The sequence below is a fragment of the Podarcis liolepis genome (genome assembly GCF_965112155.1).
Source record: "Podarcis liolepis genome assembly, chromosome: 17".
Lineage (NCBI taxonomy): Eukaryota > Metazoa > Chordata > Lepidosauria > Squamata > Lacertidae > Podarcis > Podarcis liolepis.
In genome coordinates, this window is record NC_139571.1 from 36,201,772 (window position 1) to 36,225,239 (window position 23,468).

Here is a 23,468-nt window from a genome sequence, read left to right on the forward strand (position 1 = left end):
CAGAGGAAGGAGAAGAGCGAGAAAGCGATTGACCCTTCCTTCCTCCTTTATGCCTATGCTAGTGGAACACCAACCGGGTCAGTGGAGGGGATTGAGGGGTGGGTGTGAGGTATGGTTTTATGGGCTGCCTGGGTGAGAGAAGGCTTGGAAGATAACTGTTCTGTTGCTTGGATTAAAATCTGAACCAGGAAAGTACAGTGGTACCTCTTGTTGCGAACGGGATCCGTTCCGGGGCCCCGTTCACAACCTGAGCAGAACGCAACCCGCGTCTGCGGGTCGCAATTCACCACTTCTGTGCATGCGCATGACGTCATTTTGAGCGTCTGCGCATGCGCGAGTGGCAAAACCCGGAAGTAACCTGTTCCTTTTCTTCCGGGTTGCCACGGGACACAACCTGAAAAGATTTAACCTGAAGCAAACATAACAAGAGGTATGACTGTACAGTGGTACCTCGGGTTACGTACTTAATTCTTTCCAGAGGTCCGTTCTTAACCTGAAACTGTTCTAAATCTGAAGCACCACTTTAGCTAATGGGGCCTCCTGCTGCCACCGCGCTGCCAGAGCACGATTTCTGTTCTCATCCTGAAGCAAAGTTCTTAACCCGAGGTACTATTTCTGGGTTAATGGAGTCTATAACCTGAAGCTTATGTAACCCGAGGTACCACTGTATTTCGAGGGCTGTAATCCCTAGCCTTGTATTTGAGGTTAGCATTACGAGCCTCGGGAGACTCATGTTTCTGAGCCTAGAAATACAAGTGTCAGATATATCACTGATGACATTCTGTCCTGATTTGCGAATAAATGACAGGTTATTAGCAGAAGCTTCAGTGTGTGATTAGCAAAAAATATTACCTTTATCTACCTGACATAAGCTGCTGCCCATAAGGGACTGGGCAAATATTTCAAGGAAAACGGAATAGCCAAGAACTGTTTTCTACTCCCCACATCAGTGGGTTTCTTGCTAACCTTGAGTCATATGCATCTGTGACCCAGTTAGTGCTGCCCCATTTTGCTTACAAATGTTCTTGTCTCTAGGGCCACCTCCCTCTGACCCTACGTAGAGTTCCTTTCCATCATGAAAATGTTGCTTCCTTTTCTGTTGAGTGACTGGAATCTGGGGTCCTGTGTTTCTTCTGTCTCCTTCCTGCCTTGACCCCATAGATGTTGCACTTCTTGTGAGATGGCAAGGGGAGATTTGGGCTCAGGCTGCATTAAAAAAAGAAAAGAGCAATAAAAACCTGACTGTATGTAAACAAAATGGGTGGGATTCAACAGGAGAATTTCCCCTTGTGTGATGGAACCTGTTCTCCACCTGCTCCTTTTCCTGCCCCCCCCCCAAAAAAAATGGATTGGGGATCAGGAGAACCCTTTCTGGCGAGCTGAAATGTTTGTGCTGACATAACGCGAGGTTGAATTCTTCCCAGTGTTTTCAAAACAAGATGCCAACTCATTTCAAACTAGAATTCTTTTTTTAGAAAGATGGAAAGTTCTTCGTTTAGTTTAAAATAAGCTTTGAATTTCACTGTTCAAGAAGCTATCCATATATTTCTTGCACTTTCAATAATCCTTTTACACGAAGGGTGCTCTTTTTAAGAGTTTGAAGCACATTGTTTTGAAAAAAAATGCATATGCACTTTTTTTCTCCGCTGTTTTCGCATTTGGCGTAATGCCCTCCTGCTAAGAGACATCGGTTTTGTTATGTACTGAAGTTCCCACCCTGGGCCAGCAGGGGGATACTGTAGATAGTTCAGGTCCACATATGCAAATAAAGGATTGAAAGTGACCTTCAGTGATTGGATAGTTATAGAAAGTTGTTACTGTTGCTTTGTGGTTGAGCTCTATATAAGCAGGCTGGCTGAACCCTTCAGTTCTGTTCTGTTCTGGCCTGTGAATAAACAAGAGCTGTTTGAAGAATTGCTGTGTCGTCTGATATGTTCACCCACAACTTAACAAGTTTATCTGCCTGGCATGTGGGAGAGCAAAATAAAGTTAGCACTGAGGCTGAATATACCCTGCAGAGTATATCTTTGTGACTGATTATGGAGTAGGACGGTGTATGTTTTTTGTGCTTGTAAGTTGTTTCTGTTTTTAACATTGTGTTTTAAGTGCTGCAACCTGCCCTGGGATCTTAGGGTGAAGGATGGCAAATTATTATTATTATTACTAATGTATTTGCATTCTCAGTGCACATATGCGCATCCTACATATGGAGTCACACATGTGTCCCACTTTCCAAACACAATGTGATCCCAGGAAACTTCATTAGGCAAACAAGTTGATGATTTCCATTATTTCCTATGGGAACATTGCTATTCTGTGATCTCCTCCCCTCCCTCCATGGTTTCTTCCTAAAATGGCTTCAGCATCTCTTTGGAAAAAGCAGAAGCATAGGTATAGACTTGTGGAGCTTTGGTCCACGTTCTCTCTGCTGCTGAATCCTTGCAAAGGTCTGCACCAGTGTGGGAAAGCAGAAACTGGCTTCCAGGCTAGAGGCTGTGGTTTTTGTGTTTACTTCTGGTTTGCTAGAATCTGAGTTGGAGAAAAAGTTATCCTTACAATGCTTATTTATCTCTTTATTATCTTTTAAAATAGGGACTTGGGTGGCGCTGTGGGTTAAACCACAGAGCCTAGGACTTGCCGATCAGAAGGTCGGCGGTTCGAATCCCCGTGACGGGGTGAGCTCCCGTTGCTCGGTCCCTGCTCCTGCCAACCTAGCAGTTTGAAAGCACGTCAAAGCACAAGTAGATAAATAGGTACTGCTCTGGTGGGAAGGTAAACGATGAGCGCCGCAACCCCAGAGTCAGCCATGACTGGACCTAATGGTCAGGGGTCCCTTTACCTTTACCTATCTTTTAAAATGCTTATTGGTTCACGATCACTGTGCTCTATTTCCTCATTTTAATATATAGAACAATACTCCTTGGCCACCATTCATCTGTTCACGGCTAGCAAGAGCTCCTTGCACGTCTCTGATTCCCATTGTTGTGTTTCTGTATCTTGAGGGCTTCAGAAAATACAGACAGGCTCGCTTCAGCCTGTGGCTCCGCCAGAATAAGCATTGAGACCTTTATTAAACGAGGAGTTATATAGTTCGTTCGTATCCCCTTTTGTGCAATACTCCTGATCTCAGGAACTAAAAATAGAACTTTTCTTTCAATATAGAAGCCAAATAAGAAGATCCTTGGGGGAAGAAAAGAGTAGAATGCCCTCTCCCATCTCATGCCCCAGCTCACCATTGACTTGACGAAAAGAGCAATAATGTTTTATGGTTTGAAAGTTGGCTGACCTGAGATTCAACTTTTAAGAAAACAAGAATAATTGCTAAGGAGATGACAGTTCTCTTTGAGGCTTGTTTTCAGCTCACATCTCAGAGCACTTACGTTCGGTACCTGTGATCTCACGGTCAAACATTCTCATCTCTCTCCCTCTCCCCCCATTATTAATTGTTATTATTTAAATTTGGTTATTGAGTTTCATAATAAAGTATACTCTTGTAGGGCTTTTCGTCTTGACACTTGGAAATTTTAATCGAAAACCATGACAGTGTTTTGCAGTTTGGAAATAGGGTACAGATGTTCTAGAGCCGTGCTGCGTGGTCAACAGAGTCATGTGGTTCATCGCTTTAGTCTGCAGGCAGCACGCAGTTTGTATGTCTGAACGACTTCTGCCTCTAAACACATCTTCCTCCTCATGGAGAACTAGTATGTCAGGCAGAAGGCTAAGCTTAAGAGCCCTCCTGTTATATTCACTCTATATTTATCCATCACCCCTCACTCAGACGCTTCTCAGAGCAGCGATAGATATTTCAAAATATACTAGGCAGAGCTATTGCTACAAGGTCTCAGAGCCCCTTTTCATCACTGGACCCTTCCGCTGGGCTTCCATTTGTTGTTGTTTAGTCATTTAGTCGTGTCCGACTCTTTGTGACCCCATGGACCAGAGCACGCCAGGCACTCCTGTCTTCCACTGCCTCCCGCAGTTTGGTCAAACTCATGCTGGTGGCTTCGAGAACACTATCCAACCACCTCGTCCTCTGTCGTCCCCTTCTCCTTGTGCCCTCCATCTTTTCCAACATCAGGGTCTTTTCCAGGGAGTCTTCTCTTCTCATGAGCTGGCCAAAGTATTGGAGCCTCAGCTTCATGATCTGTCCTTCCAGTGAGCACTCAGGGCTGATTTCCTTAAGAATGGATAGGTTTGATCTTCTTGCAGTCCATGGGACTCTCAAGAGTCTTCCATTAGGGCTGTGCAATAAATCGCCATATCGTTGAATACCAGTATTGAAATAACATCATGGTAAGTGTTTCAACAAGGCAATATACCTGTGAACAAGACTTGACACCTTCCCAGGAGTTAGCTCAGCTGAACCCATACTTTACAGATACTTTGCAGATAATTTGTTTGCTCTCTCCCTCCTTCCTCCTAAGTAAGAAATGAGGATAAGCCCTCACACAAACCAGTAAACTCACCTCCACCAGTGAAAAAAAGAGTGGGGAAGAATTTTCGTTTTATTTTCTGATGGTGTTTATGTTGTTGGTTCCCCCTAAATAGCTTTCCTCCATATTAAAAAGGAAGGAAGGATTTATCTATTTATTTAAAGGAGACTTATCTTTTTGCTTGCTTTCCCCCCCTCCATTTGATAAAAAGGGAGAGATTGGTGGGATGAGGGCTTTTAGGGGGGCCCTTCTGGGGGGAGTGATGGAGGGGAGAAGATTTAGCTTGCCTTATTCTGAAATGGGAGGTTGGGTACTATGTGAAAATGATGGGGAGGGTGTTTGTTGGTAAGCAGTGCAAGCAAATGTGTGTCTACTCACAAGCAAGCCCTACTGAGATCAACGAGGCTTACTCCCAGGAAAGTAGAAGTAAGTTTAGTTGAACTCAGTGGGGTTTGTGCATGCATAGATTCCAATTAGACCCTCTGCCACGGTGTGTGTGTGTGTGTGTGTTTGTGTGTGCATCAAGACCCTCTGCTCCTGTGGGGAAGCACAGTGCACCCTTTGCTGCTGCAGGGAGGTATGGAGGAATCCTCTGCCACTGCAGGGGAGGCCCAGCAAGGCCCTCCACCAACGCATATATATTTCGTCATATAACAAAATTCCATGATATTTAGCTGGTGATATATCGTGTTGTTGAAAACCAGGTATCGTCCAGTCCTAAGGTAAAGGGACCCCTAACCATTAGGCCCAGTCGTGGCCGACTCTGGGGTTGCGGCGCTCATCTCGCTTTATTGGCCGAGGGAGACGGCGTACAGATTCCGGGTCATGGGGCCAGCACGACTAAGCCGCTTCTGGCGAACCAGAGAAGCGCACGGAAATGCCGTTTACCTTCCCACCGGAGCGGTACCTATTTATTGCACTTTGACGTGCTTTCGAACTGCTAGGTTGGCAGGAGCAGGGACCGAGCAACGGGAGCTCACCCCGTCGTGGGGATTCGAACCGCCGACCTTCTGATCGGCAAGTCCTAGGCTCTGTGGTTTAACCCACAGCGCCACCCGCGTCCCTATCGTCCAGTCCTAGCTTACACCAATTTCTTCTTACAGACTTGCCATTAGGACTCTGACTCAAATACCTGTGTTTCTTGTTGCCTTCTTATGTGCTCAGAGTGTTAAGGCTCCATCTGCATTCTTTTTCACCTCTGACCTTTTTCTTTGGACACTGTTTTAGCAGGCTCTAGCCTCTGTTCCCTTGAACTCCTCACTCTGAGCATGGGATGGAATGCATATTGATGATTCCCCTCCTGCTTCTCTCAGCTTTCCTCTTTCTGATTCCTCCTCAAGCCCTTGCCTCAGCGGTTCTGTTTTATCTCTGCACCCTGTGAGGAGAGGCGTGACTTCCACCCTGACCTGATTTATTGCTCCATGGCTTCCTGCAAAGACTTAACACATTCACAGCAGCAGCAGTGCTGCTTCCTCCTAACACCTTCCTGCCAACAGTCTAGGGGCCAAACTGCATATGACATTAAATGGGTCAGTTGTGTGACTCTGTTTTAAAAACTATAAATAGCAGCCACTGGAGGGCCTAACCAAGACCGTGAGTGTAGGGGAGAAACCTGTCAGGAAAGTTCCCAATCATCCCAGTGGCACTTTTCCTTTCAGGGCTAATAGCAACTTGGGTGTGTATTTGATATTCCTTCTCCTGGCACTATGGCCTGGGAATGAAGACTTAATCCCACTCTCGTCACACCCTCGGTTCCGATCAGGCTCTCCATAGTCTGCTCATGGTTTTTAAAAGATTTGTCAGGCAATTGCAACTGATGTATTTTAGCTGCAGGTCTCTCTGCGCATAGTTCTTACAATATAAAGGAGAGCATTTGAGCATGTCTAAAGGGGCGCAGTGGGACGTGGGTGGTGCTGTGGGTTAAACCACAGAGCCTAGGACTTGCCGATCAGAAGGTTGGCAGTTCGAATCCCCGCGACGGGGTGAGCTCCCGTTGCTCAGTCCCTGCTCCTGCCAACCTAGCAAAAGCACGTCAGAGCGCAAGTAGATAAATAGGTAGCACTCTGGCGGGAAGGTAAACGGCGTTTCCGTGCGCTGTTCTGGTTCGCCAGAAGCAGCTTAGTCATGCTGGCCACATGACCCGGAGGCTGTACGCTAGCTCCCTCGGCCAATAAAGTGAGATGTGTGCCGCAGCCCCAGAGTCGGTCACGACTGGACCTAATGGTCAGGGGTCCCTTTCCCTTTACCTAAAATGGTGCAGGGAAGAGCTGCAAGAAAAGAGAACACAGTTGTAAAAAGAGGACATGTTATAGTAGTCCAGTATGGATTTTTCCAGAGCATAAATAATGCTGGGGAGGTCAGGAGTAGCCGGGTCCTCCAGGTGTTCCTGGATCCGCAACAGCATGATCAATGGCCAAAGGTGGTGGATATTGTAGTCCAACACTCATCTGTAGGGCACCTCACTTGGTGGAAGGATCTTTGTGCCATTGATGCCCATTTGATATCCAAGTTGCGAACCTGATTCTTTAAGGGGGAGTGTAAGCCCTTTCAGAACAGGTTGAACACCACCTTTCCAGTCCACTAAATCACCTACCAGCACTTTATCTGCCTTGTCTGGATTTGCTTTTCCATTCCATTCCTTATTGGGTCCATTTCTGATTCAGATACCAGTTTGCCGCATTCACAGCCTCACTTGGCTCAATGAACACTTTTCTTTCTTATATCTACATGCCACCCTTTCGTCAAAGGCGCTCAAGGTGGTGTATATGCCTCTTCTCTTCTGCCTTTTATTCCCGCAGGAGATAACTAGAACATGTACCACTCTGGTGAGACAGGGCGCAGGCAGGTAAGGTCTCAGCTGATGAACCAGATGGAGTTGGTCGACAGCCACCCTGGACACAGAGTTGACCTGTGCCTCCACGGACAGCTGTCAGTCCAAAATGACTCCAAGGCTGTTCAGCTGGTCACAGTGTTGCACTTTTGTATGATAGTCCTGGCTCACTTTATAGGGTTGTTGTAAGTTGTCTACTCTGCCCCATCCCACCCAAACACATTCTGTAGAGCTTTAAATGGGCAGAGTGAGACCTCTGGCTTAACCCCCATTCCCTTTCTTCTGCAGATGTTTTTGCCCGTGTTTCAAGCACCTGGTCAGAGCAACCACTGGACTTGCTGTGTTCCTGAGGTACCCAACACAGTGTCCCTGGGATGTTGTTGGAACATAGCTCCCATCAGCCCCTGCCTTCATGGCTGGGGGTCAAGAATGATGGAAGTTATATGTCAGTTGCCCCTGCCATATGGCTTTAGCATGTTTGCAGAGTGGCAAACAGTCTCTTAAAAATGGCTTGTGAATAGTCACTTGTGCAGTTTATCTGTGATGTGAATGTTAGCACATTTCCTGCAGGCAACTGGGAAAAGATAACTTTGGAGTCACAAATGGTTATGTGTAGGCAGCCAGGCTATGAAATATTTTTGTGGTCCTTTCTTTATAAGACAGTCCTGCAAGCATTCATTAAACAGAAGGGAGGGTTAATGTTTTGCTTGCACACTGATTTCAGGTGTGTAAAAACTGTGTCTGGTATGCCGAGTCTATAGTAGGCTTTTTCTCTATTTTTATATAGAAAGTTGGCTGCTTTTCAGTTTGGGAAGTTCGCAACGCAAAGCTTTCTGTCAAGTACTGTGCAGAGGCCATTAAGGGAATTGTTTGCAAACAGAACTTTTCATGTCCATAGAGCACCAGTGGAAATAGAAGCCACATCTAAATATTGCAAATAAACAGAGGCCCCAGGCATTGCATGTCACAGTGTCGGGTATCTGATGTGAATTTGGAATGCAGGTTAAAATGACTTGGCCCTGTGCTCATAACCCTTGGAAACTCAACATCTCAGATTAGTGCTGATATACAGATGCGCTGGCATCGGCTCCTTTCTCCATTTATGGGGATTTTGACATCTTGTCCTAAAGTTCTGGTCCCTGGCCAAAGAAATTATAAGAGATTACATGGCTCCAGCTTCTCTTAGTCCCAGGAATCTCTAGGCTAGGGGTTTGTTTCCACTGTCCCCTGGTGAACTTTCATGGAGATCTTTGCAACCAGCTCATTCCGGCAGTGTGCGGTACAGATTCTGCCATGTGCTAGTGCAAGTTTTCTTGTGCCCTTTTCCCTTTTTTGGCTCATAAGTTTATTGTTCTAGCCAAAGGCCATGACAAACTTAGTACCTGCTTGCTTGTGTGAACAAAGATTTCAGAAAGCAATCTCTTGAGTCTCTATATAAGGGGCAGACTAATGAGTGATGTCTTCACCTGAGCTTGACCACAAATACAAAGTCTTCTGTGTACGGGACTCTGTTGTAGTGTCCATCCAAGATTGCACTGGAGCTAGTTCAAGCAGTTTTGTAGCTTACTGTTATACTCATGTAATGCTTTTGACTAAACTTTACGAAGAGAACAGTACCCAGTAATTCTGGAGAAGCAAAAAAATGCAATGCATATCTAGACTACAAATACGTTGGTTCTATATACAGTGGTGCCTCGCAAGACGAAATTAATTCGTTCCGCGAGTTTTTTCGTCTAGCGAATTTTTCGTCTTGCGAAGCACGGTGTTGGAAAAGTTTTGGAAAAGCTTCAAAAATCACCAAAAACCTCAAAAAAGGCTACCACACCACGTTCTATGAGTTGCTCCTCAAAGTCAAGTCGCAACTGTATTAGCGGTGTTAAGAAAAAGGAAACAAACTTGCAAGACGTTTTCGTCTTGCAAAGCAAGCCCATAGGGAAATTCGTCTTGCGAAACAGCTCAAAAACCGCAAAACCCTTTCGTCTAGCGAGTTTTTCATCTTGCGAGGCATTCGTCTTGCGGGGCACCACTGTAATAATATTTTGTACCTACATAGCACTTCAGAACATTCAGAGCACACACTTTTATAGCTGTTTGCAGCGCAGATGGTCAGTGTTAGAAACTGGGATAGAAAAGCTAGGAGCCAAATGGCTCCTGGGACTTGGGTTTGGGCGCCAAAACAGAATGTCTAGTCGCCATGTTGGGGGGAAGGAGTGTTGGCCAGCAACACTTTTTATTTATGATTTTGATAAGCATGAACTAATACGCAATTCACATAAGTGACACATTGTTAATATCACATTTTTAACCGAAATAGTTAATATATGTTTAATTTAGTGTTGACAATAAAAATATTGGCACCATACTTCAGTTTTCAAAACACTCTACTCTTCACTATATTGTTAAACTCCTTAAGTTATTGTCTATCCTTATCATATACTTTGAGGCTTCAAAGCACACACATTTCAGTAATCCTTGAGTGTCAGCCAGGCACAAAAAATGGCACCCAGACTTTTTGAGGTGCTCGTAAATGGAGAATCTTTAGGTGCAAAATGTGCCTGGCAACCTGCTAATTTTGAACCCTGAATATGGTATGGTCCCCGCTCCAGCTTTTAAGGCAGTTACAGTGGTGCCCCGCAAGACGAAATTAATTCGTTCCGCAATTTTTGTCGTCTAGCGAATTTTTCGTCTTGCGAAGCACGAAATCCCATAGGAATGCATTGAAAATCAATTAATGCGTTCCTATGGTCAAAAAAAGTCCAAACAAAGCCAAATTTGGTACAACAACAGTTTATTAACTGCTCTTTAAAGTCACACATACTGTAAAGAGCAGTTCAAAAATTTAAGGGAAAATAAATTAACTTTATAAACAAAACATGTCTTTGTTTTTAGTCAAAGAAAAAAAGTCGCGAGACGTTTTCGTCTTGCGAAGCAAGCCCATAGGGGAAATTCGTCTTGCGAGGCAAATCGCGAACGGAAAAACCTTTCGTCTAGCGAGTTTTTTGTATTGCGAGGCATTCGTCTTGCGGGGCACCACTGTACAAAGAAGGATAGTTGCTTGTGATGTTTATTCTTACCCCATGTTTCACAATGGTACATGGAGTTGGGGACACAAAGTGTGTTGTGATGCAACTGCTCTCAAGCCACTTTGAGCTCCCTTTTTAGGCACTCATACATGACCTTGGTATCATTACAACCTTAACTTAGTTGGTCTTTAAGGTGCTACTGGAAGGAATTTTTTTATTTTGAACTTAATCCGTTCCAGGAGTCTGTTCAACTCGTGGAACCGTTCGAAAACCAAGGTGAGGCTTCTGATTGGCTGCAGGAGCTTTCTGTACTCAATCGGAAGCCGCGTCGGACGTTCGGCTTCTGAAAAATGTTCGCAAACCGGAACACTTACTTCTGGGGTTGTGGCATTCAGGAGCCGATTGTTCAGGAGCCAAGCTGTCCGACAACCAAGGTACCACTGTACCGGGGCTTGTGCATGTGGAAAGTTATCATATAATTGGAACTAGCTACTTGCTGGCTTTCATTTGGCTCTTGTGTGGACTTCAGCAGAACACAACCTCTTAAGATGTTTGACTCCATTGCGATAAGGGTATATCAGATACCTCTGAAGAGGACCAAACTAAGAGGAAGCCATTGAGCCTTTTGCTCATGTAGGGTTATTTAGACTTGCTGATAGCTGTTAATTATTGACGAGGGTTTAGAGATTAGCTGCCTTGTTTTGAATTGGAGTAAATCATTGAACTGAAGAGAATCTCTTAATAAACCTCCAAAACCAATGTTATTTACTAACATTAACTTACTCTGCCAAGTTGTATGTGTTCTTCATTTTAACTTTATTATTCGGTATAATACATTACATTTGGTGGAGTCGAAAAAGTTGAATAAGTGGAATATGAGGCCGCTTGATGCTGTAGTGTACAAGATCCTAGGCAACATCTGAACTCATACTTTATACAAAATAGGCCAGACAAAAGGCAAATTCTTGGTTTCTCAGTGAAAATCTATTGGAAAACAAGAACTCGTCTTTTTATTTAAAAATAATAATAACAAAAAAGTCATTGCAAACAGCCAAAGGCATTTGAAGTCTTTGTTTCTGTCTCTGTTGTACTTCTGGCAGATGTCTAAGGACAATGGAACATTATACTTTGCTTTCTAGAAAATAACACATGTCTGGAAAAGCTAGATTTAGGGGGCAGCTTTGCCCTTGGCCAGAATACCTCATTAATACCAGAAAGAATAATAAGAGATGAGGGAGGGTAGAGGGTGAAGAACCAAAAAATGCACTTGTAGGAAAAAAATGTATTATTTTTAGAAGGCTTTGAAATTCCTTGTGTACGCCTTCACAAAATTGAGGAATCTTGATAGGCTCAGGCACTGGAACGTTGCTGTGTTTAACACTCAGGAATGAGTTGGGGAAAGGGGGGAAACAGTTCATGTGGTCGGTTTCAGTTGCTGGACTGCCTCTGGCTGCAGTTTGAAATGTGTGTTTTTGGGATAGCAAAGATAGGCTAATTCAAGTGAGGGACACTTTAGGATGTAGAAGGAGACTTCTGAACCATGTGTCTTGATTCAGTCTGTAGTGTGGGAGAAATGGATCTTGCAGAACCATACCTGTGGCTGGGCGATATCTGGTTTTCAACATCATGATATATCGCCAGCTAAACATTACGGTATACAGCTATATAAAGGTGGAGCTATATAGAGGCATTGGCTGGCTTCGTGGTTTTTACCGCATTGTGATTTTTGAATAGCACACACCTAGGCATCATGATTCACAGTATATCGCCAGGTCAAAAATTATGAAACTGATAGATATCATGATATGGACTTCGAACTGGTTTTGGATGATATATCACATAGCCCTATCTGTGATGTGCTCCTTCACACGATGGGTAATTAACTTACGGACATGAGAACCACAGTCTGAGATGGGCTTAAAAAGTTAAAGGTAAAGGTACTCCTGGGGTTGCGCGCACATCTCACTCTATAGGCTGAGGGAGCTGGCGTTTGTCCGCAGACAGCTTCTGGGTCATGTGGCCAGTATAACTAAGCCGCTTCTGGCGAACCAGAGCAGCACATGGAAACGGCGTTTACCTTCCCGCCGGAGTGGTACCTATTTATCTACTTGCACTTTGATGTGCTTTCAAACTGCTAGGTGGGCAGGAGCAGGGACTGAGCAAAGGGAGCTCACCCCGTCGCGGGGATTCGAACCGCCGGCCTTCTGATTGGCAAGCCCTAGGCTCTGTGGTTTAGACTACAGTGCCACCCGTGTCCCTTGAGATAGGCTTAGTGGTGGGTAATTTTAAGGCAAATTCATGGAGGAAAGGTCTGTCAGTGAAAATTATCCTTCATGATAACTAATGGAGCCTCAGTGTAGGGAGACGGCATAGTCCTGAAGACCAGGTTCTGGGAGCCAATAATGGAGGGCCCTAATTTTAAACTTTGTGAAAGCCCGTGGGTGGCTCTTGTTGGCGATGGAATGCCCGATGACATGGTTCCTTGACTTGAGCCAGCAGAGCTGGATCCTTACTGCATATAAGAATGCTTACACAAGTATAGCTGTGTGGGAGTCTATCCCTACCCCCTTGACTAAAAGGCTATTAATTGCTGATCTCATCTCTCTTTGGTGTTCTTCCATTGAACACGCCGCTAGACTTTTGCTTCTAAAGAGCAATGGAGCTTGAATTTCACCTTTGCACTGTATAATTTATTTACAGAGAAGAGAACTTGGGTCACTTACTATTTGGACCATGATTACATCAAGCCAGAAGAGACCCTTTGTTGCTCAGTTTTAAGTGCTCTGTATATTCGCTGACTGAAACTGTAGGCTCAAGTTAAATGTAAATACCCTGCTTAACTAGCACAGAAAAGAGAGAAGACAAATGAAAACAAAAGTCCTCACCTTCTGTCGGGAGCCTCCCCTCTTTTGAGCAAACCTGTTTTGGTCTGTTGTTTGCATATTACCCTGATGAAGGAATTGCATAAGGCAGGAGATGGGGGACAGTCTTCTCTTGCTGATGATCAAACAAGGTGTTAAAGGGGGGGGGGGGAGGACTGAATGTACAAATACTTACCAAACCTATCTTCACAGAGGTAAAAGTGGAAACAGTATTGTTATAGATTGGGGGGACCCGCCTAAATCATATAAATTAGGCATGATTTTTGATTATTTGGGATGTGAAGGGAGAAATAAAAGCTGCAGAAGAATTCCTGAGCTAGCCAAAAAGACCTGGCCAAGCTCGGGCCATTAAGAAACAATACAGGGCCATTGGCATTGCAAGAGAACTGTCCCCCCCCCCTTTGCCTTGAGGTATGAACAGAGGCTGGGGTTTGGGAAGGTTGCCAGGGTAACTGGATGTGAGGTGACAGGAAAAGAGAAGGTTTTTTTAGCAAGGTGTTCTGGGAAGAAGAAGGGGGGAGAAGAAGGACTGAGATCCATCTTTGGCAGGCTGGCTGAAGGCTGACTGGGAGAGATGCCTTGGACTCTGTGGCTGCAGCGCTGAGGGGTACAATCCCCTCTTGGAATGCTGTAAGATCTGGACTCCCTTCATGCAGACTGAAGGTGTAAATAGGCGAACAAACCTTATTTCTTAAAGCTACAACAGTCCCTGCCATGTCTCAATTCTGCAAAGGAACCCAGACCCTGGGTGAGTTCCTGGAACCCCCTGGGCACTTGCCACCGCTCGTCGGAGAGAGGGGGAGGCACCCAGCTTTTGTAACAGTATACACACCACTAGCAGCATTCGCTCTATCGAACTGCCTTCAGACGTCTGGGATGACAAAATCCTTTGCCTCTAGCCATCAAAGTGCCTTTCTGTGAGGTCTCTTTTATGTCCTAGCTAGTGAATCCTCAATGATTATCTTTATAGTTGGCAAAAGGCAGAGTCTCAGGACAGCTGGTGATGTCTGTTTAGAGAGGTATGTGTATGTTGGAGAGAGAGAGAGGGATGTTGGGGTCAGAATCTATATTATCCTGGTCAGAGGGACAAGGGTGGTGCTGTGGTCTAAACCACTGAGCCTCTTGGGCGTGCCGATTGGAAGGTTGGCGGTTCGAATCAGCGCGATGGGATGAGCTCCCATTGCTCTGTCCCAGTTTCTGCCAACCTAGCAGTTCGAAAGCATACCAGTGCAAGTAGATAAATAGGTACCGCTGTGGCAGGAAGATAAACTGTTTCCATGCGCTCTGGCACTTGTCATGGTGTCTCATTGCGCCAGAAGCGGTTTAGTTATGCTGGCCACATGACCTGGAAAGCTGTCTGTGGACAAACGCCAGCTCCCTTGGCCTGAAAGCCAAGATGAGCAACACACCCCATAGTCACCTTTGACTGGACTTAACTGTCCAGGGGTCCCTTACCTTTATGTTATCCTGGTCAGTAAACTTTCTTTGGCCAACTTTTGATTGGTTGGGGTAGATGGTAGAGTCTCTTTCTGCCCCGGAACATATTAGAAAAAGAGTAGCTGTTAACCTCTCCTCCTCTTCCTACTATGAGATGTGAAAAAAATAGGGTGGAAGGCTATGGAGTGGGCACTCATTTCATATTTGCTGAATCAAAAGCAGCACATTACTTTGGGGCAAACTGGTACTGATTTCCTCACGAAGCTGAAGCAAACACATATCTCTTAATGGGAAACAGTACCAGCCAGGCTGAAACATTCTGCCTAATGTGCCGATCAGTGCCTTCCTAATCCTTCAGGACCTCTGACACACTTCAGAAAATTAATGTTTGGTTTGGTGAAGCATAGGGGTGGACAAACAACAGTTGGGCACTTTTATCTTGCATAGTCAGATATGAGCAGCTCTTTATGAGTCTGGAATAAACTTGCATTTCTAACTTAAGGGAGATCGTACAGTAGATTCCAAACACTGGTTGCAACCCGTGGAAATTATAACACCAGGAAACAGGCTGGGAGTACTTTTTGATGACAGAGCCCTAAACAGAGGACTCGTTTGACAGCCGGCTTTTTTCTTAAACAACAGCAGGTCCTTTGTGCAAGTGATAGAGTAGAAACATTGCAAAACACTGTGACTTGGCATAGGAAGCTTTCATTATTTATCTATAAAAACGTATGAGAGCCTTGCAAAGAAAAGTAGAACTCAAGGTGATTTGCAGCCAGTGCTATTTTTCTAGGAGGTGCTGGAGCTCACCACGAGCCAGTGTGGTGTAGTGGTTAAGAGCGATGGGCTCGTAATCTGGTGAACCGGGTTTGATTCCCCGCTCCTCCACATGCAGCTGCTGGGTGACCTTGGACTAGTCACACTTCTCTGAAGTCTCTCAGCCCCACTCACCTCACAGAGTGTTTGTTGTGGGGGAGGAAGGGAAAGGAGATTGTTAGCCGCTTTGAGACTCCTTAGGGTAGTGATAAAGCGGGATATCAAATCCAAACTCTTCTTCTTCTTCTCCCTTGTTCTCTTAGAATGGCACCAACCTGAGTGGTGCCGGAGCTAAGCTCTGGTGAGGTCCCGCTGAAAAAAAGCCCTGTGTGTAGCCAAAAAAGGAACATCGTATTAAATTCTAGTTTAAAATGCTTTCTTGATATTTCCAAAGCCAGAAGAAATGTAGTAACTCCAATGCAAGTAAGTCCAAAAGAACTTAACAAGGTTAGATGAGGTAGGGGGAGAGAAAAAGAAATGAAAATGCAGGACCTCAGGGGTGTATGGGAATCTGTTCATTAGGGCCAGACATGAATGAAGAGGTTCTGGCTCAGTTGTGCCTGAAAAATGTATTTTGAAAGGAGCAGCTTATGCGTTATTTAACAAGCTTATGGACCTGAAGTTACTTAGTTGTTTGAAGCCTGATAGAATAGGTAGATTTTCACCAGGCCTCTGAGTGCTAAGAAGGATAACCTGGCAAGCCTTCCTGGAGAGGACATGAAGCAGTTCTTGGCACCACAATTAAGAGTCCTATCTCAGGAGCCCATAAACTGACATCATAAAGAGCTGTATGCAGAACAGGGTCTCCCAGATGTTCTTTGGCTAGAGAGAGGTTTCTGTGGGAGATGTTTTCAAAGATACTCTTGAGCTAAGGCCGTTTCTGAAGCAGAGTACATGATTGCAGCATACATTTTCTTCTTGCATAGCATTATTAAGTAACTTTGCATGCGGATATAGACATTGGTAGAGCATTTTACATTGCTACGGGTATAAATTTTCCGGATTTGCAGAACTCTGCGTTACTTCATATGCAAGGAAGCCAACACTTGGCGATAGTTTTTAAGTCATCTGCTTAAAGCTGGGTGGGGGGTTAATGCTGCTTTAATGGGTAAACATTTATTTATTTCTGGCTAAATAATTGTTGAGAGAAGCTTGAAGTGATGACTGCAGCGAAATATGGCTGTGATCCACCAGCACTCACTTTCCAGTGCAGAAGAAACTGCTTTAGTATCAGTGTAATTCTGTTGGTGTTTTTTTAATGTTGCAGGATGTGCAGGAGTTATTACCGTATTTTTTGCACCATAACACTCACTTTTTTCCTCCTAAAAAGTAAGGGGAAATGTCTGTGCGTGTTATGGAGGGAATGCCTACGGGTGGCATGCCTACAGATTTTCCTCCTCTAAAAACTATGTGCGTGTTATGGTCGGGTGCGTGTTATAGAGCGAAAAATACGGTATTTGAAATTAACAAACAGGGCTGGGGAAATGAAACATTGCCATCGGATGACTTTGAAGCCATTTTCGTATTTGTGTTTATAAGGAAGGTTTAGACCTTCCAGGTTACCTGCAGTAAGTAAGAATCCCTTGTGCTCAGAGATGGGAAGCTTTTATAAATTAAGAGTTCAGCTCACTCTCCACAGACTTCCTCTTGATTTGTCATATACAGCTAACAAGATATGTTTGGGCAGGTAGGCTAGTCATTTTTGTGAACAGACTTTAAAGGTTGAAGAAACTACTATTTGGAACTTCTTCATTTTTTTTTATAAAAAAAGAAGGTTAAGTTGCCTTAATATTCTTGACGTGTGCCCTTTTCACTTTTGTTTTTGTTAAAGGTACGAACGCTATTTGTCAGCGGCCTGCCTCTGGACATCAAGCCCCGGGAACTCTATTTGTTGTTCAGACCATTCAAGGTACCCTGCTATTGAACTTGGAACTGAAGTGCCAGTGTCCTTGTTTGCGTAAATACTTGTGGTTCGTTTCCTGTTTGTCATAAATGGTAAATCGGCGCAATAATATGTAATTGCCGCTTCTGGAGTAGCAGACAGAAATTCAGACGATGCTCCTCAGTATCTGGATTTTGAAAAAGGTTGGGATGCAGTCTATCATGATATCTTATTTCAAATAAAAACTTGGCTACAATGACTTTCCCATGAAGTGAAAGTTGGCCAAGAGCCCATGAATAGAATGATTATAAATAGCATACTGGTGTGATCAGGGTTTAAAGTTGTGAATGCTAACCTCTAATGATGGTAGGGATTTGGAGTAAGGATTCATAAGCATGCGTATTCCTGGTTGCTTCTTGGAAGTCCTCCAGCTCCCAGTCCAGGCAACAGAATTCCCGCAGCCCAGCCTGGTTTATTTTCTGTTGCAGTGCTGGTTTCTCTTAGGAAATAAACCCCATCTTCCAAGTTTTAACTACTGGATGTAAAAATGTCCCAACTCCAGACTTCCTTAGTACACATTAGTGTCTTGGCATTATGTATGTTGCAAACTGAATCTGGCTAGCTAATGCTGAAGTACCTCCTGCTTCCCAGCAGGTGGCGTGTCTTGGGGTACAACTACTTTTATGTTTCCTTCTGTATCAAAGTCAAAACGTGCACGTGTCCCATTTTCAGACAGAAAATGAATTGGACTATAGATTCACTAGAAGGGAGGCGGGTGGCGCTGTGGGTTAAACCACAGAGCCTAGGACTTGCCGATCAGAAGGTCGGCGGTTCGAATCCCTGCGACGGGGTGAGCTCCCATTGCTCGGTCCCTGCTCCTGCCAACTTAACAGTTTGAAAGCACGTCAAGTGCAAGTAGATAAATAGGTACCGCTCCGGAGGGACGGTAAACGGCGTTTCCGTGCGCTGCTCTGGTTCGCCAGAAGCGGCTTCGTCATGCTGGCCACACGACCTGGAAGCTGTACGCCAGCTCCCTCGGCCAATAAAGCGAGATGAGCGCCGCAACCCCAGAGTCGTCTGTGACTGGACGGTCGGGGGTCCCTTTACCTTTATAGATCTACTAAATTTGAGTTTCTGAGTCTTACAGACATAATCTGTAATGATTTTAACATCCCATAAGTATTATTTTTGCTTCCAGGGAACACCGCAAATGTCCCATCACTGCAGACTTTGCATGCAAGGATAGCCCTGATTCCCGCTGCTTTAAGAAAACCACCAGTGGCTTTGTGACCTGTTACTCTTATCCCCACCTGTCAGGGAACTGACATCGGAGCCAGAGGCGGAGGGAAGGCTCTCAAGTGATGCTGGAGAGGGACCCAGCAGGGAGAGAGGCAGCTCAGCTGGGGAAGGAAATCAGCGCAACACCAGGGATAAAGGGGGGCAGATGGAGGAATCGGCGAGAGGGCTCCAGGACTCTTCGCTGGACACCAGCGGGGAGAGCACGGGTCCTCCGCTACCCACACCCTCCCTGCGCAGAAGACTTCTGCGCAGGGAGAGTAGGAGGAGACTTGGCGTCAAACAACTTTTATGCTGGAAAAGGTTTAAGAAACGCCCACTGACGGATTCTGCTAGCGACTGAGGCAGCCACGAAGTGAAGGGCTGTCCAGACAGGAAAGGTTTAACAAGCCAACTTAGCCAGGAGTGGCGGTAACTTACTCACAAGCAACCCATATTCATTACACCACCCTTCTGTCAGACCTGTTTGCATGCCTAAGAAGCATACCTCACATTTAGAAAGGGGGGAAAGCCTGAAGCCTGCCATGCTCAACAGGCCTGGAAGCGAACAGGTCAAGAACGAATTTGAGCAGGACCTACCATAACTAGTGTCTGAAATTGAAAATGGAGAGGCAGCATGGGATTTTTGGGAGCAGAGACAGAGGGAAAGGCATCCCAAGGGCAAGAGAAGATGTAGAGCCCCATGAGAAGAACAAAGCCACCTGGATAGGGAATCTGGGACAGGAACTTGCCCCACCTTTCTCAGCTTCTGCCTATCCTCATGGTTACTACACACACACACACACACACACACACACACACACACAAACACACACTTTGGTATGCATCTCACTAGATGCTTAAGATTTGCATCATTAGCTTTCCTAGTAAAGCTATTTGAAGATTCCCTTCCACAAGCATTCCCTTTAACCTGCTTTTGCAAATTATCCACTATGTTCGTTTTATTGCTAGCAGAGCAGGGATATAAATTTTCCTCATCTTTTACATGAAATCCTCAAACACCCATATTTACTTGGGCAGAGTGGACACCTCTTAGACCTGGGGTAGCTAACCTTTTTTGGCCTTCTCTCTGTCTCTTACACCCACGACGCACAAACTCCTATTTGATCACCCCTATTTTATACCATCCCAGAATCTGTATCACCCTTTATTTACATCTGCAAGTAGACACTAGACTTGAATGTTGACGCTCTTTTAAGGAGTTTTTTTTAAAAAATCAAAGAACTTCTCTAAACATCCAGTGTAGTCATATAGTAAGCCTGGATTTAAGAATGCAGATATGTTACGTTTGAATGTTCCACCAACTGTGTATGTGTATATATTTTTAAACCACCCTCCTTGCACATGTGATGTCAGGGCAGAGAGTTCTAGGTTCTCGTCTTCTGCCTTGTGTGCAAATTTGCCATATTCATTTGTTCCCTGAGGCATCTGATTGGTCACTGTGTTTATATGAGAAGGGGGGCATTCAGATGTGTGGTGATCCCAGTTGCAGTGGAAAAGCTTGTACCCAAGCAACAAAACCACAGCCATACTGAAGTACTACTGTAAAATTCTGGATATTCTAATAATTCACAGTTTGGATGGGTTTTACAATGCAAAGCTTCACATGTTTACTCAGAAGGAAGCCCTACTGTGCTTAGAATCAGTCAATCATTTTATTTGCATGCTCCCTTTCCAAAGTTAAAACCATGTTTAAGGCAGCTTACAACATAAAAAGTTACATAACTACAAACATAACCAAAGTAGTCATAAACAATAAAACATCAAAAGGTACACAACCAAACTGAACAATTTCCACATAACTTGTAACAAGATCTTTAAAAAAAGATACAAAAATTAATATCAATAACAGCAAAAAACTCCAAATAGACTCCAAAGAGTCTGTTCAGCAGCCTCAGCTTTTGTAGCTGGAGTCAGTCCGGGCCCTGCCCTCCCAGACCAGTTGGAAAAATAACTGCAAGGCAAGGAGCAGGTCTTCCAGGACTTACGGCCAAGATGGTCTCTCAAAAGGGCTTATTTCTAAGTAAATGTGCAAAGGTTTTCAGGCTTGCTATTTTTGTTTAATGCTTCTTTCTCAAACAAGAACAGTAGGCAACATGTATTTCCAGCAAGAATAAGCGCCCTTAAACCATGCTGTTAAGCCCACCTTTAGGAGTTGGGATAGAGAAGGAGAGTTCAGCTCCTACTGTTCATAAGACTTCTGCCTTGGAGCCAAATGAAATATCTTGCATCTTTCCCACAAACCTTCCTCTTAAAGTTTGCTGTTTCTAAGTATAGCCAAATAACAAGTCACTCAGGGGAAAATGTACTGTATCCTGTTTTTATATATTCACATTTATTTATCTAGCATTGATCTTAAATTTTATCTTGGCCAGACTGTAATTTTTATTTCTTCCTGCAGGGTTATGAAGGCTCTCTTATTAAACTCACATCTAAGCAGGTAAGCCTAATACACAGTGAAATCGTTAACATAAATGTCAGCGGTGTATGGTTAACATGAGAAATTCTAAACTAAGGAGATGGTATGAATTTTTGGCACAAAGTTTCAAGCACCATAAATCTCCTGATTGTATTCAGTCTAGATTCACCTTGGCTGTCTTGTGGGCTATTAAACATTATTTGGGTTTATGTGGAGTTCAGCAAAGATTTTCAAAAGCATCATACAGTAACGTTATAGAACTGCCAACAGGTTGAAGATAATAAAGTGTGTGCCTTTTAACCGAAGGAAAACTAAACCTTAATGTGTTCATTTCCTTTTAACACAAAATAGCCATAAAAACCAGGCAATTATACCTTGTACTTCCAAGCTCACCACTTAAAACTGATAATCACCAATGTTCTGTTTGATTAATCTTTTAATTCAGTGGATTACAGTAGCTGCAGCAGTATGTAACTTTTTAATCACTGAAGTGTGAATATTCCTATCCCTGGGTTCTTTATTCATCCTTCAACAATAATTCCCCACCCCTAACCTCTGATTTTCTCTTTTTCTTTCAGCCGGTGGGCTTCGTTAGTTTCGACAGTCGCTCAGAAGCAGAAGCTGCTAAGAATGCTTTGAATGTGAGTATTGGTGCCGCATGAAAAGCTTCTGGGTTGTGTTACAGCAGAGCTGCAGTAGCAGCAGAACAGTGTGGTGGAAGGTCTCCTGGCCGTGTAGCACTTGAGACTGCAGATGGGGATCCTTAAATACTCACTCATGTGAAGAACAGGGCATAGGAATTTAAGAGAGTGGTGGGGACGACAACGAACAAAACACGAGGCAAAGCTGTGCAGAGTATTGTTACGAAGCCGTTCCCGACATAATAAAATCGCACCACGTTTTAAAACTGGAATCGTCCAAAATTAACAGCAGCAGCAGCAACTATAGTGCAGGCAATCCTTAAACCCAGAGCAAGCTTAACCCAAGACCTCAAAATACATGTCTTTTAGTTAGGTGATGGAAGCCCATCAAGGATGTGGACATCTGTACCACGGTTGTTAGAATGATTGGACTTAGCTGAGATGGCAGAGTTGGCTGTAGCTGGTAAATTGTCTGTAGCTGGAAATAGACAATCCTTGCCATTGATGCCACCAGGGTTTTCAGTGGCACCCTGACTGCATACCTGCTCTTTCATGGAGAGTGCTGCTCCACCCAGGACAGGCTGAATGCCTGGTTCCCATAACTGAGATACACCCACCAACAAGACCAGATCTGTCTTAGTGCTGAAACCAGGCCTTAACCAGAAAGGGTCAAGAGAGTGAGGAAGTGCTGTACAGTGGTGCCTCGCAAGACGAAATTAATCCCTTCCGCGAGTCTCTTCGTCTAGCGGTTTTTTCGTCTTGTGAAGCAACCCTATTAGCGGCTTAGCGGATTAGCGCTATTAGCGGTTTAGCGGCTATTAAAGGCTTAGCGGCTATTAAAGTCTTAGCGGATTAGCGGCTAGAAGGCTATTAGCGGCTTAGCGGCTTAGAAAAAGTGGGGGGAGCGAAAAAAAATCGGAACACTTGCAAGACGTTTTCGTCTTGCAAAGCAAGCCCATAGGGAAAATCGTCTTGCGAAGCAGCTCAAAAACGGAAAACCCTTTCGTCTAGCGGGTCTTCCGTCTTGCGGGGCACCACTGTACATACAGGGGCCACCTCAGTTTTCAGAGGCCTCATTGCGTTGTGTGGAATGAAGCAAACAGGCTGCAAGTGTAAGCCACAGTTGAGAAGGGATGAAACATCACCTCAGACACTGCTTTGCCAAAAACAGGAGGGAGCAGTATCCCTGAGTGTTTGTGCTTTAATTTCACCTGTGTAGATGGGGAGAAATGCCGTATTTTTTGCTCTATAAGACTCACTTTTTCCCCCCTAAAAAGTAAGGGGAAATGTGTGTGCGTCTTATGGAGTGAATGCAGGCTGCGCAGCTATCCCAGAAGCCAAAACAGCAAGACAGATTGCTGCTTTCACTGTGTAGCGATCCCTCTTGCTGTTCTGGCTTCTGAGATTCAGAATATTTTTTTTCTTGTTTTCCTCCTCCAAAAACTAGGTGCGTCTTGTGGTCTGGTGCGTCTTATAGAGCGAAAAATATGATAGAATATTGCATTAGTATTTTGACTTAATAGCTTAATCCCCAGTGAGAGGGATTTTGCAAGAAAGTAAAAACTTTCCTGCATTTTGTGCTACCATCCTCTATCCATCATAGTAAAGGGCAATTTTCTTATTATTAGTCATGGATTATACAGGGCAGAAAATAGCCCTTCTATGCGAGGGTTGAGGAGCAGGAATATTACGCTATTGTGTGATTTTTCTGAATGCCTTCGTCTTCCTTCAGGTGGCATTAGGTGGAGCAGATGTTCCCTTTTGTGTTCTGCCAGTGAGATTGCTCTGATATTGTTGAGTGCAAACAAA

At 44.4% G+C, this 23,468-nt stretch overlaps 1 protein-coding gene across 1 annotated transcript in view; it reads left to right on the top strand.

The window, feature by feature from the left end:
* Positions 1-23,468, top strand: part of RBPMS (RNA binding protein, mRNA processing factor) — a 77,270-nt gene that overhangs the window by 18,694 nt on the left and 35,108 nt on the right. The window contains exons 2-4 of the mRNA XM_083482004.1: positions 17,253-17,330; positions 21,001-21,039; positions 21,597-21,659. Of these exons, the coding sequence (XP_083338130.1) occupies positions 17,253-17,330; positions 21,001-21,039; positions 21,597-21,659 (180 nt within the window). The remainder of the gene's footprint in view (positions 1-17,252; positions 17,331-21,000; positions 21,040-21,596; positions 21,660-23,468) is intronic.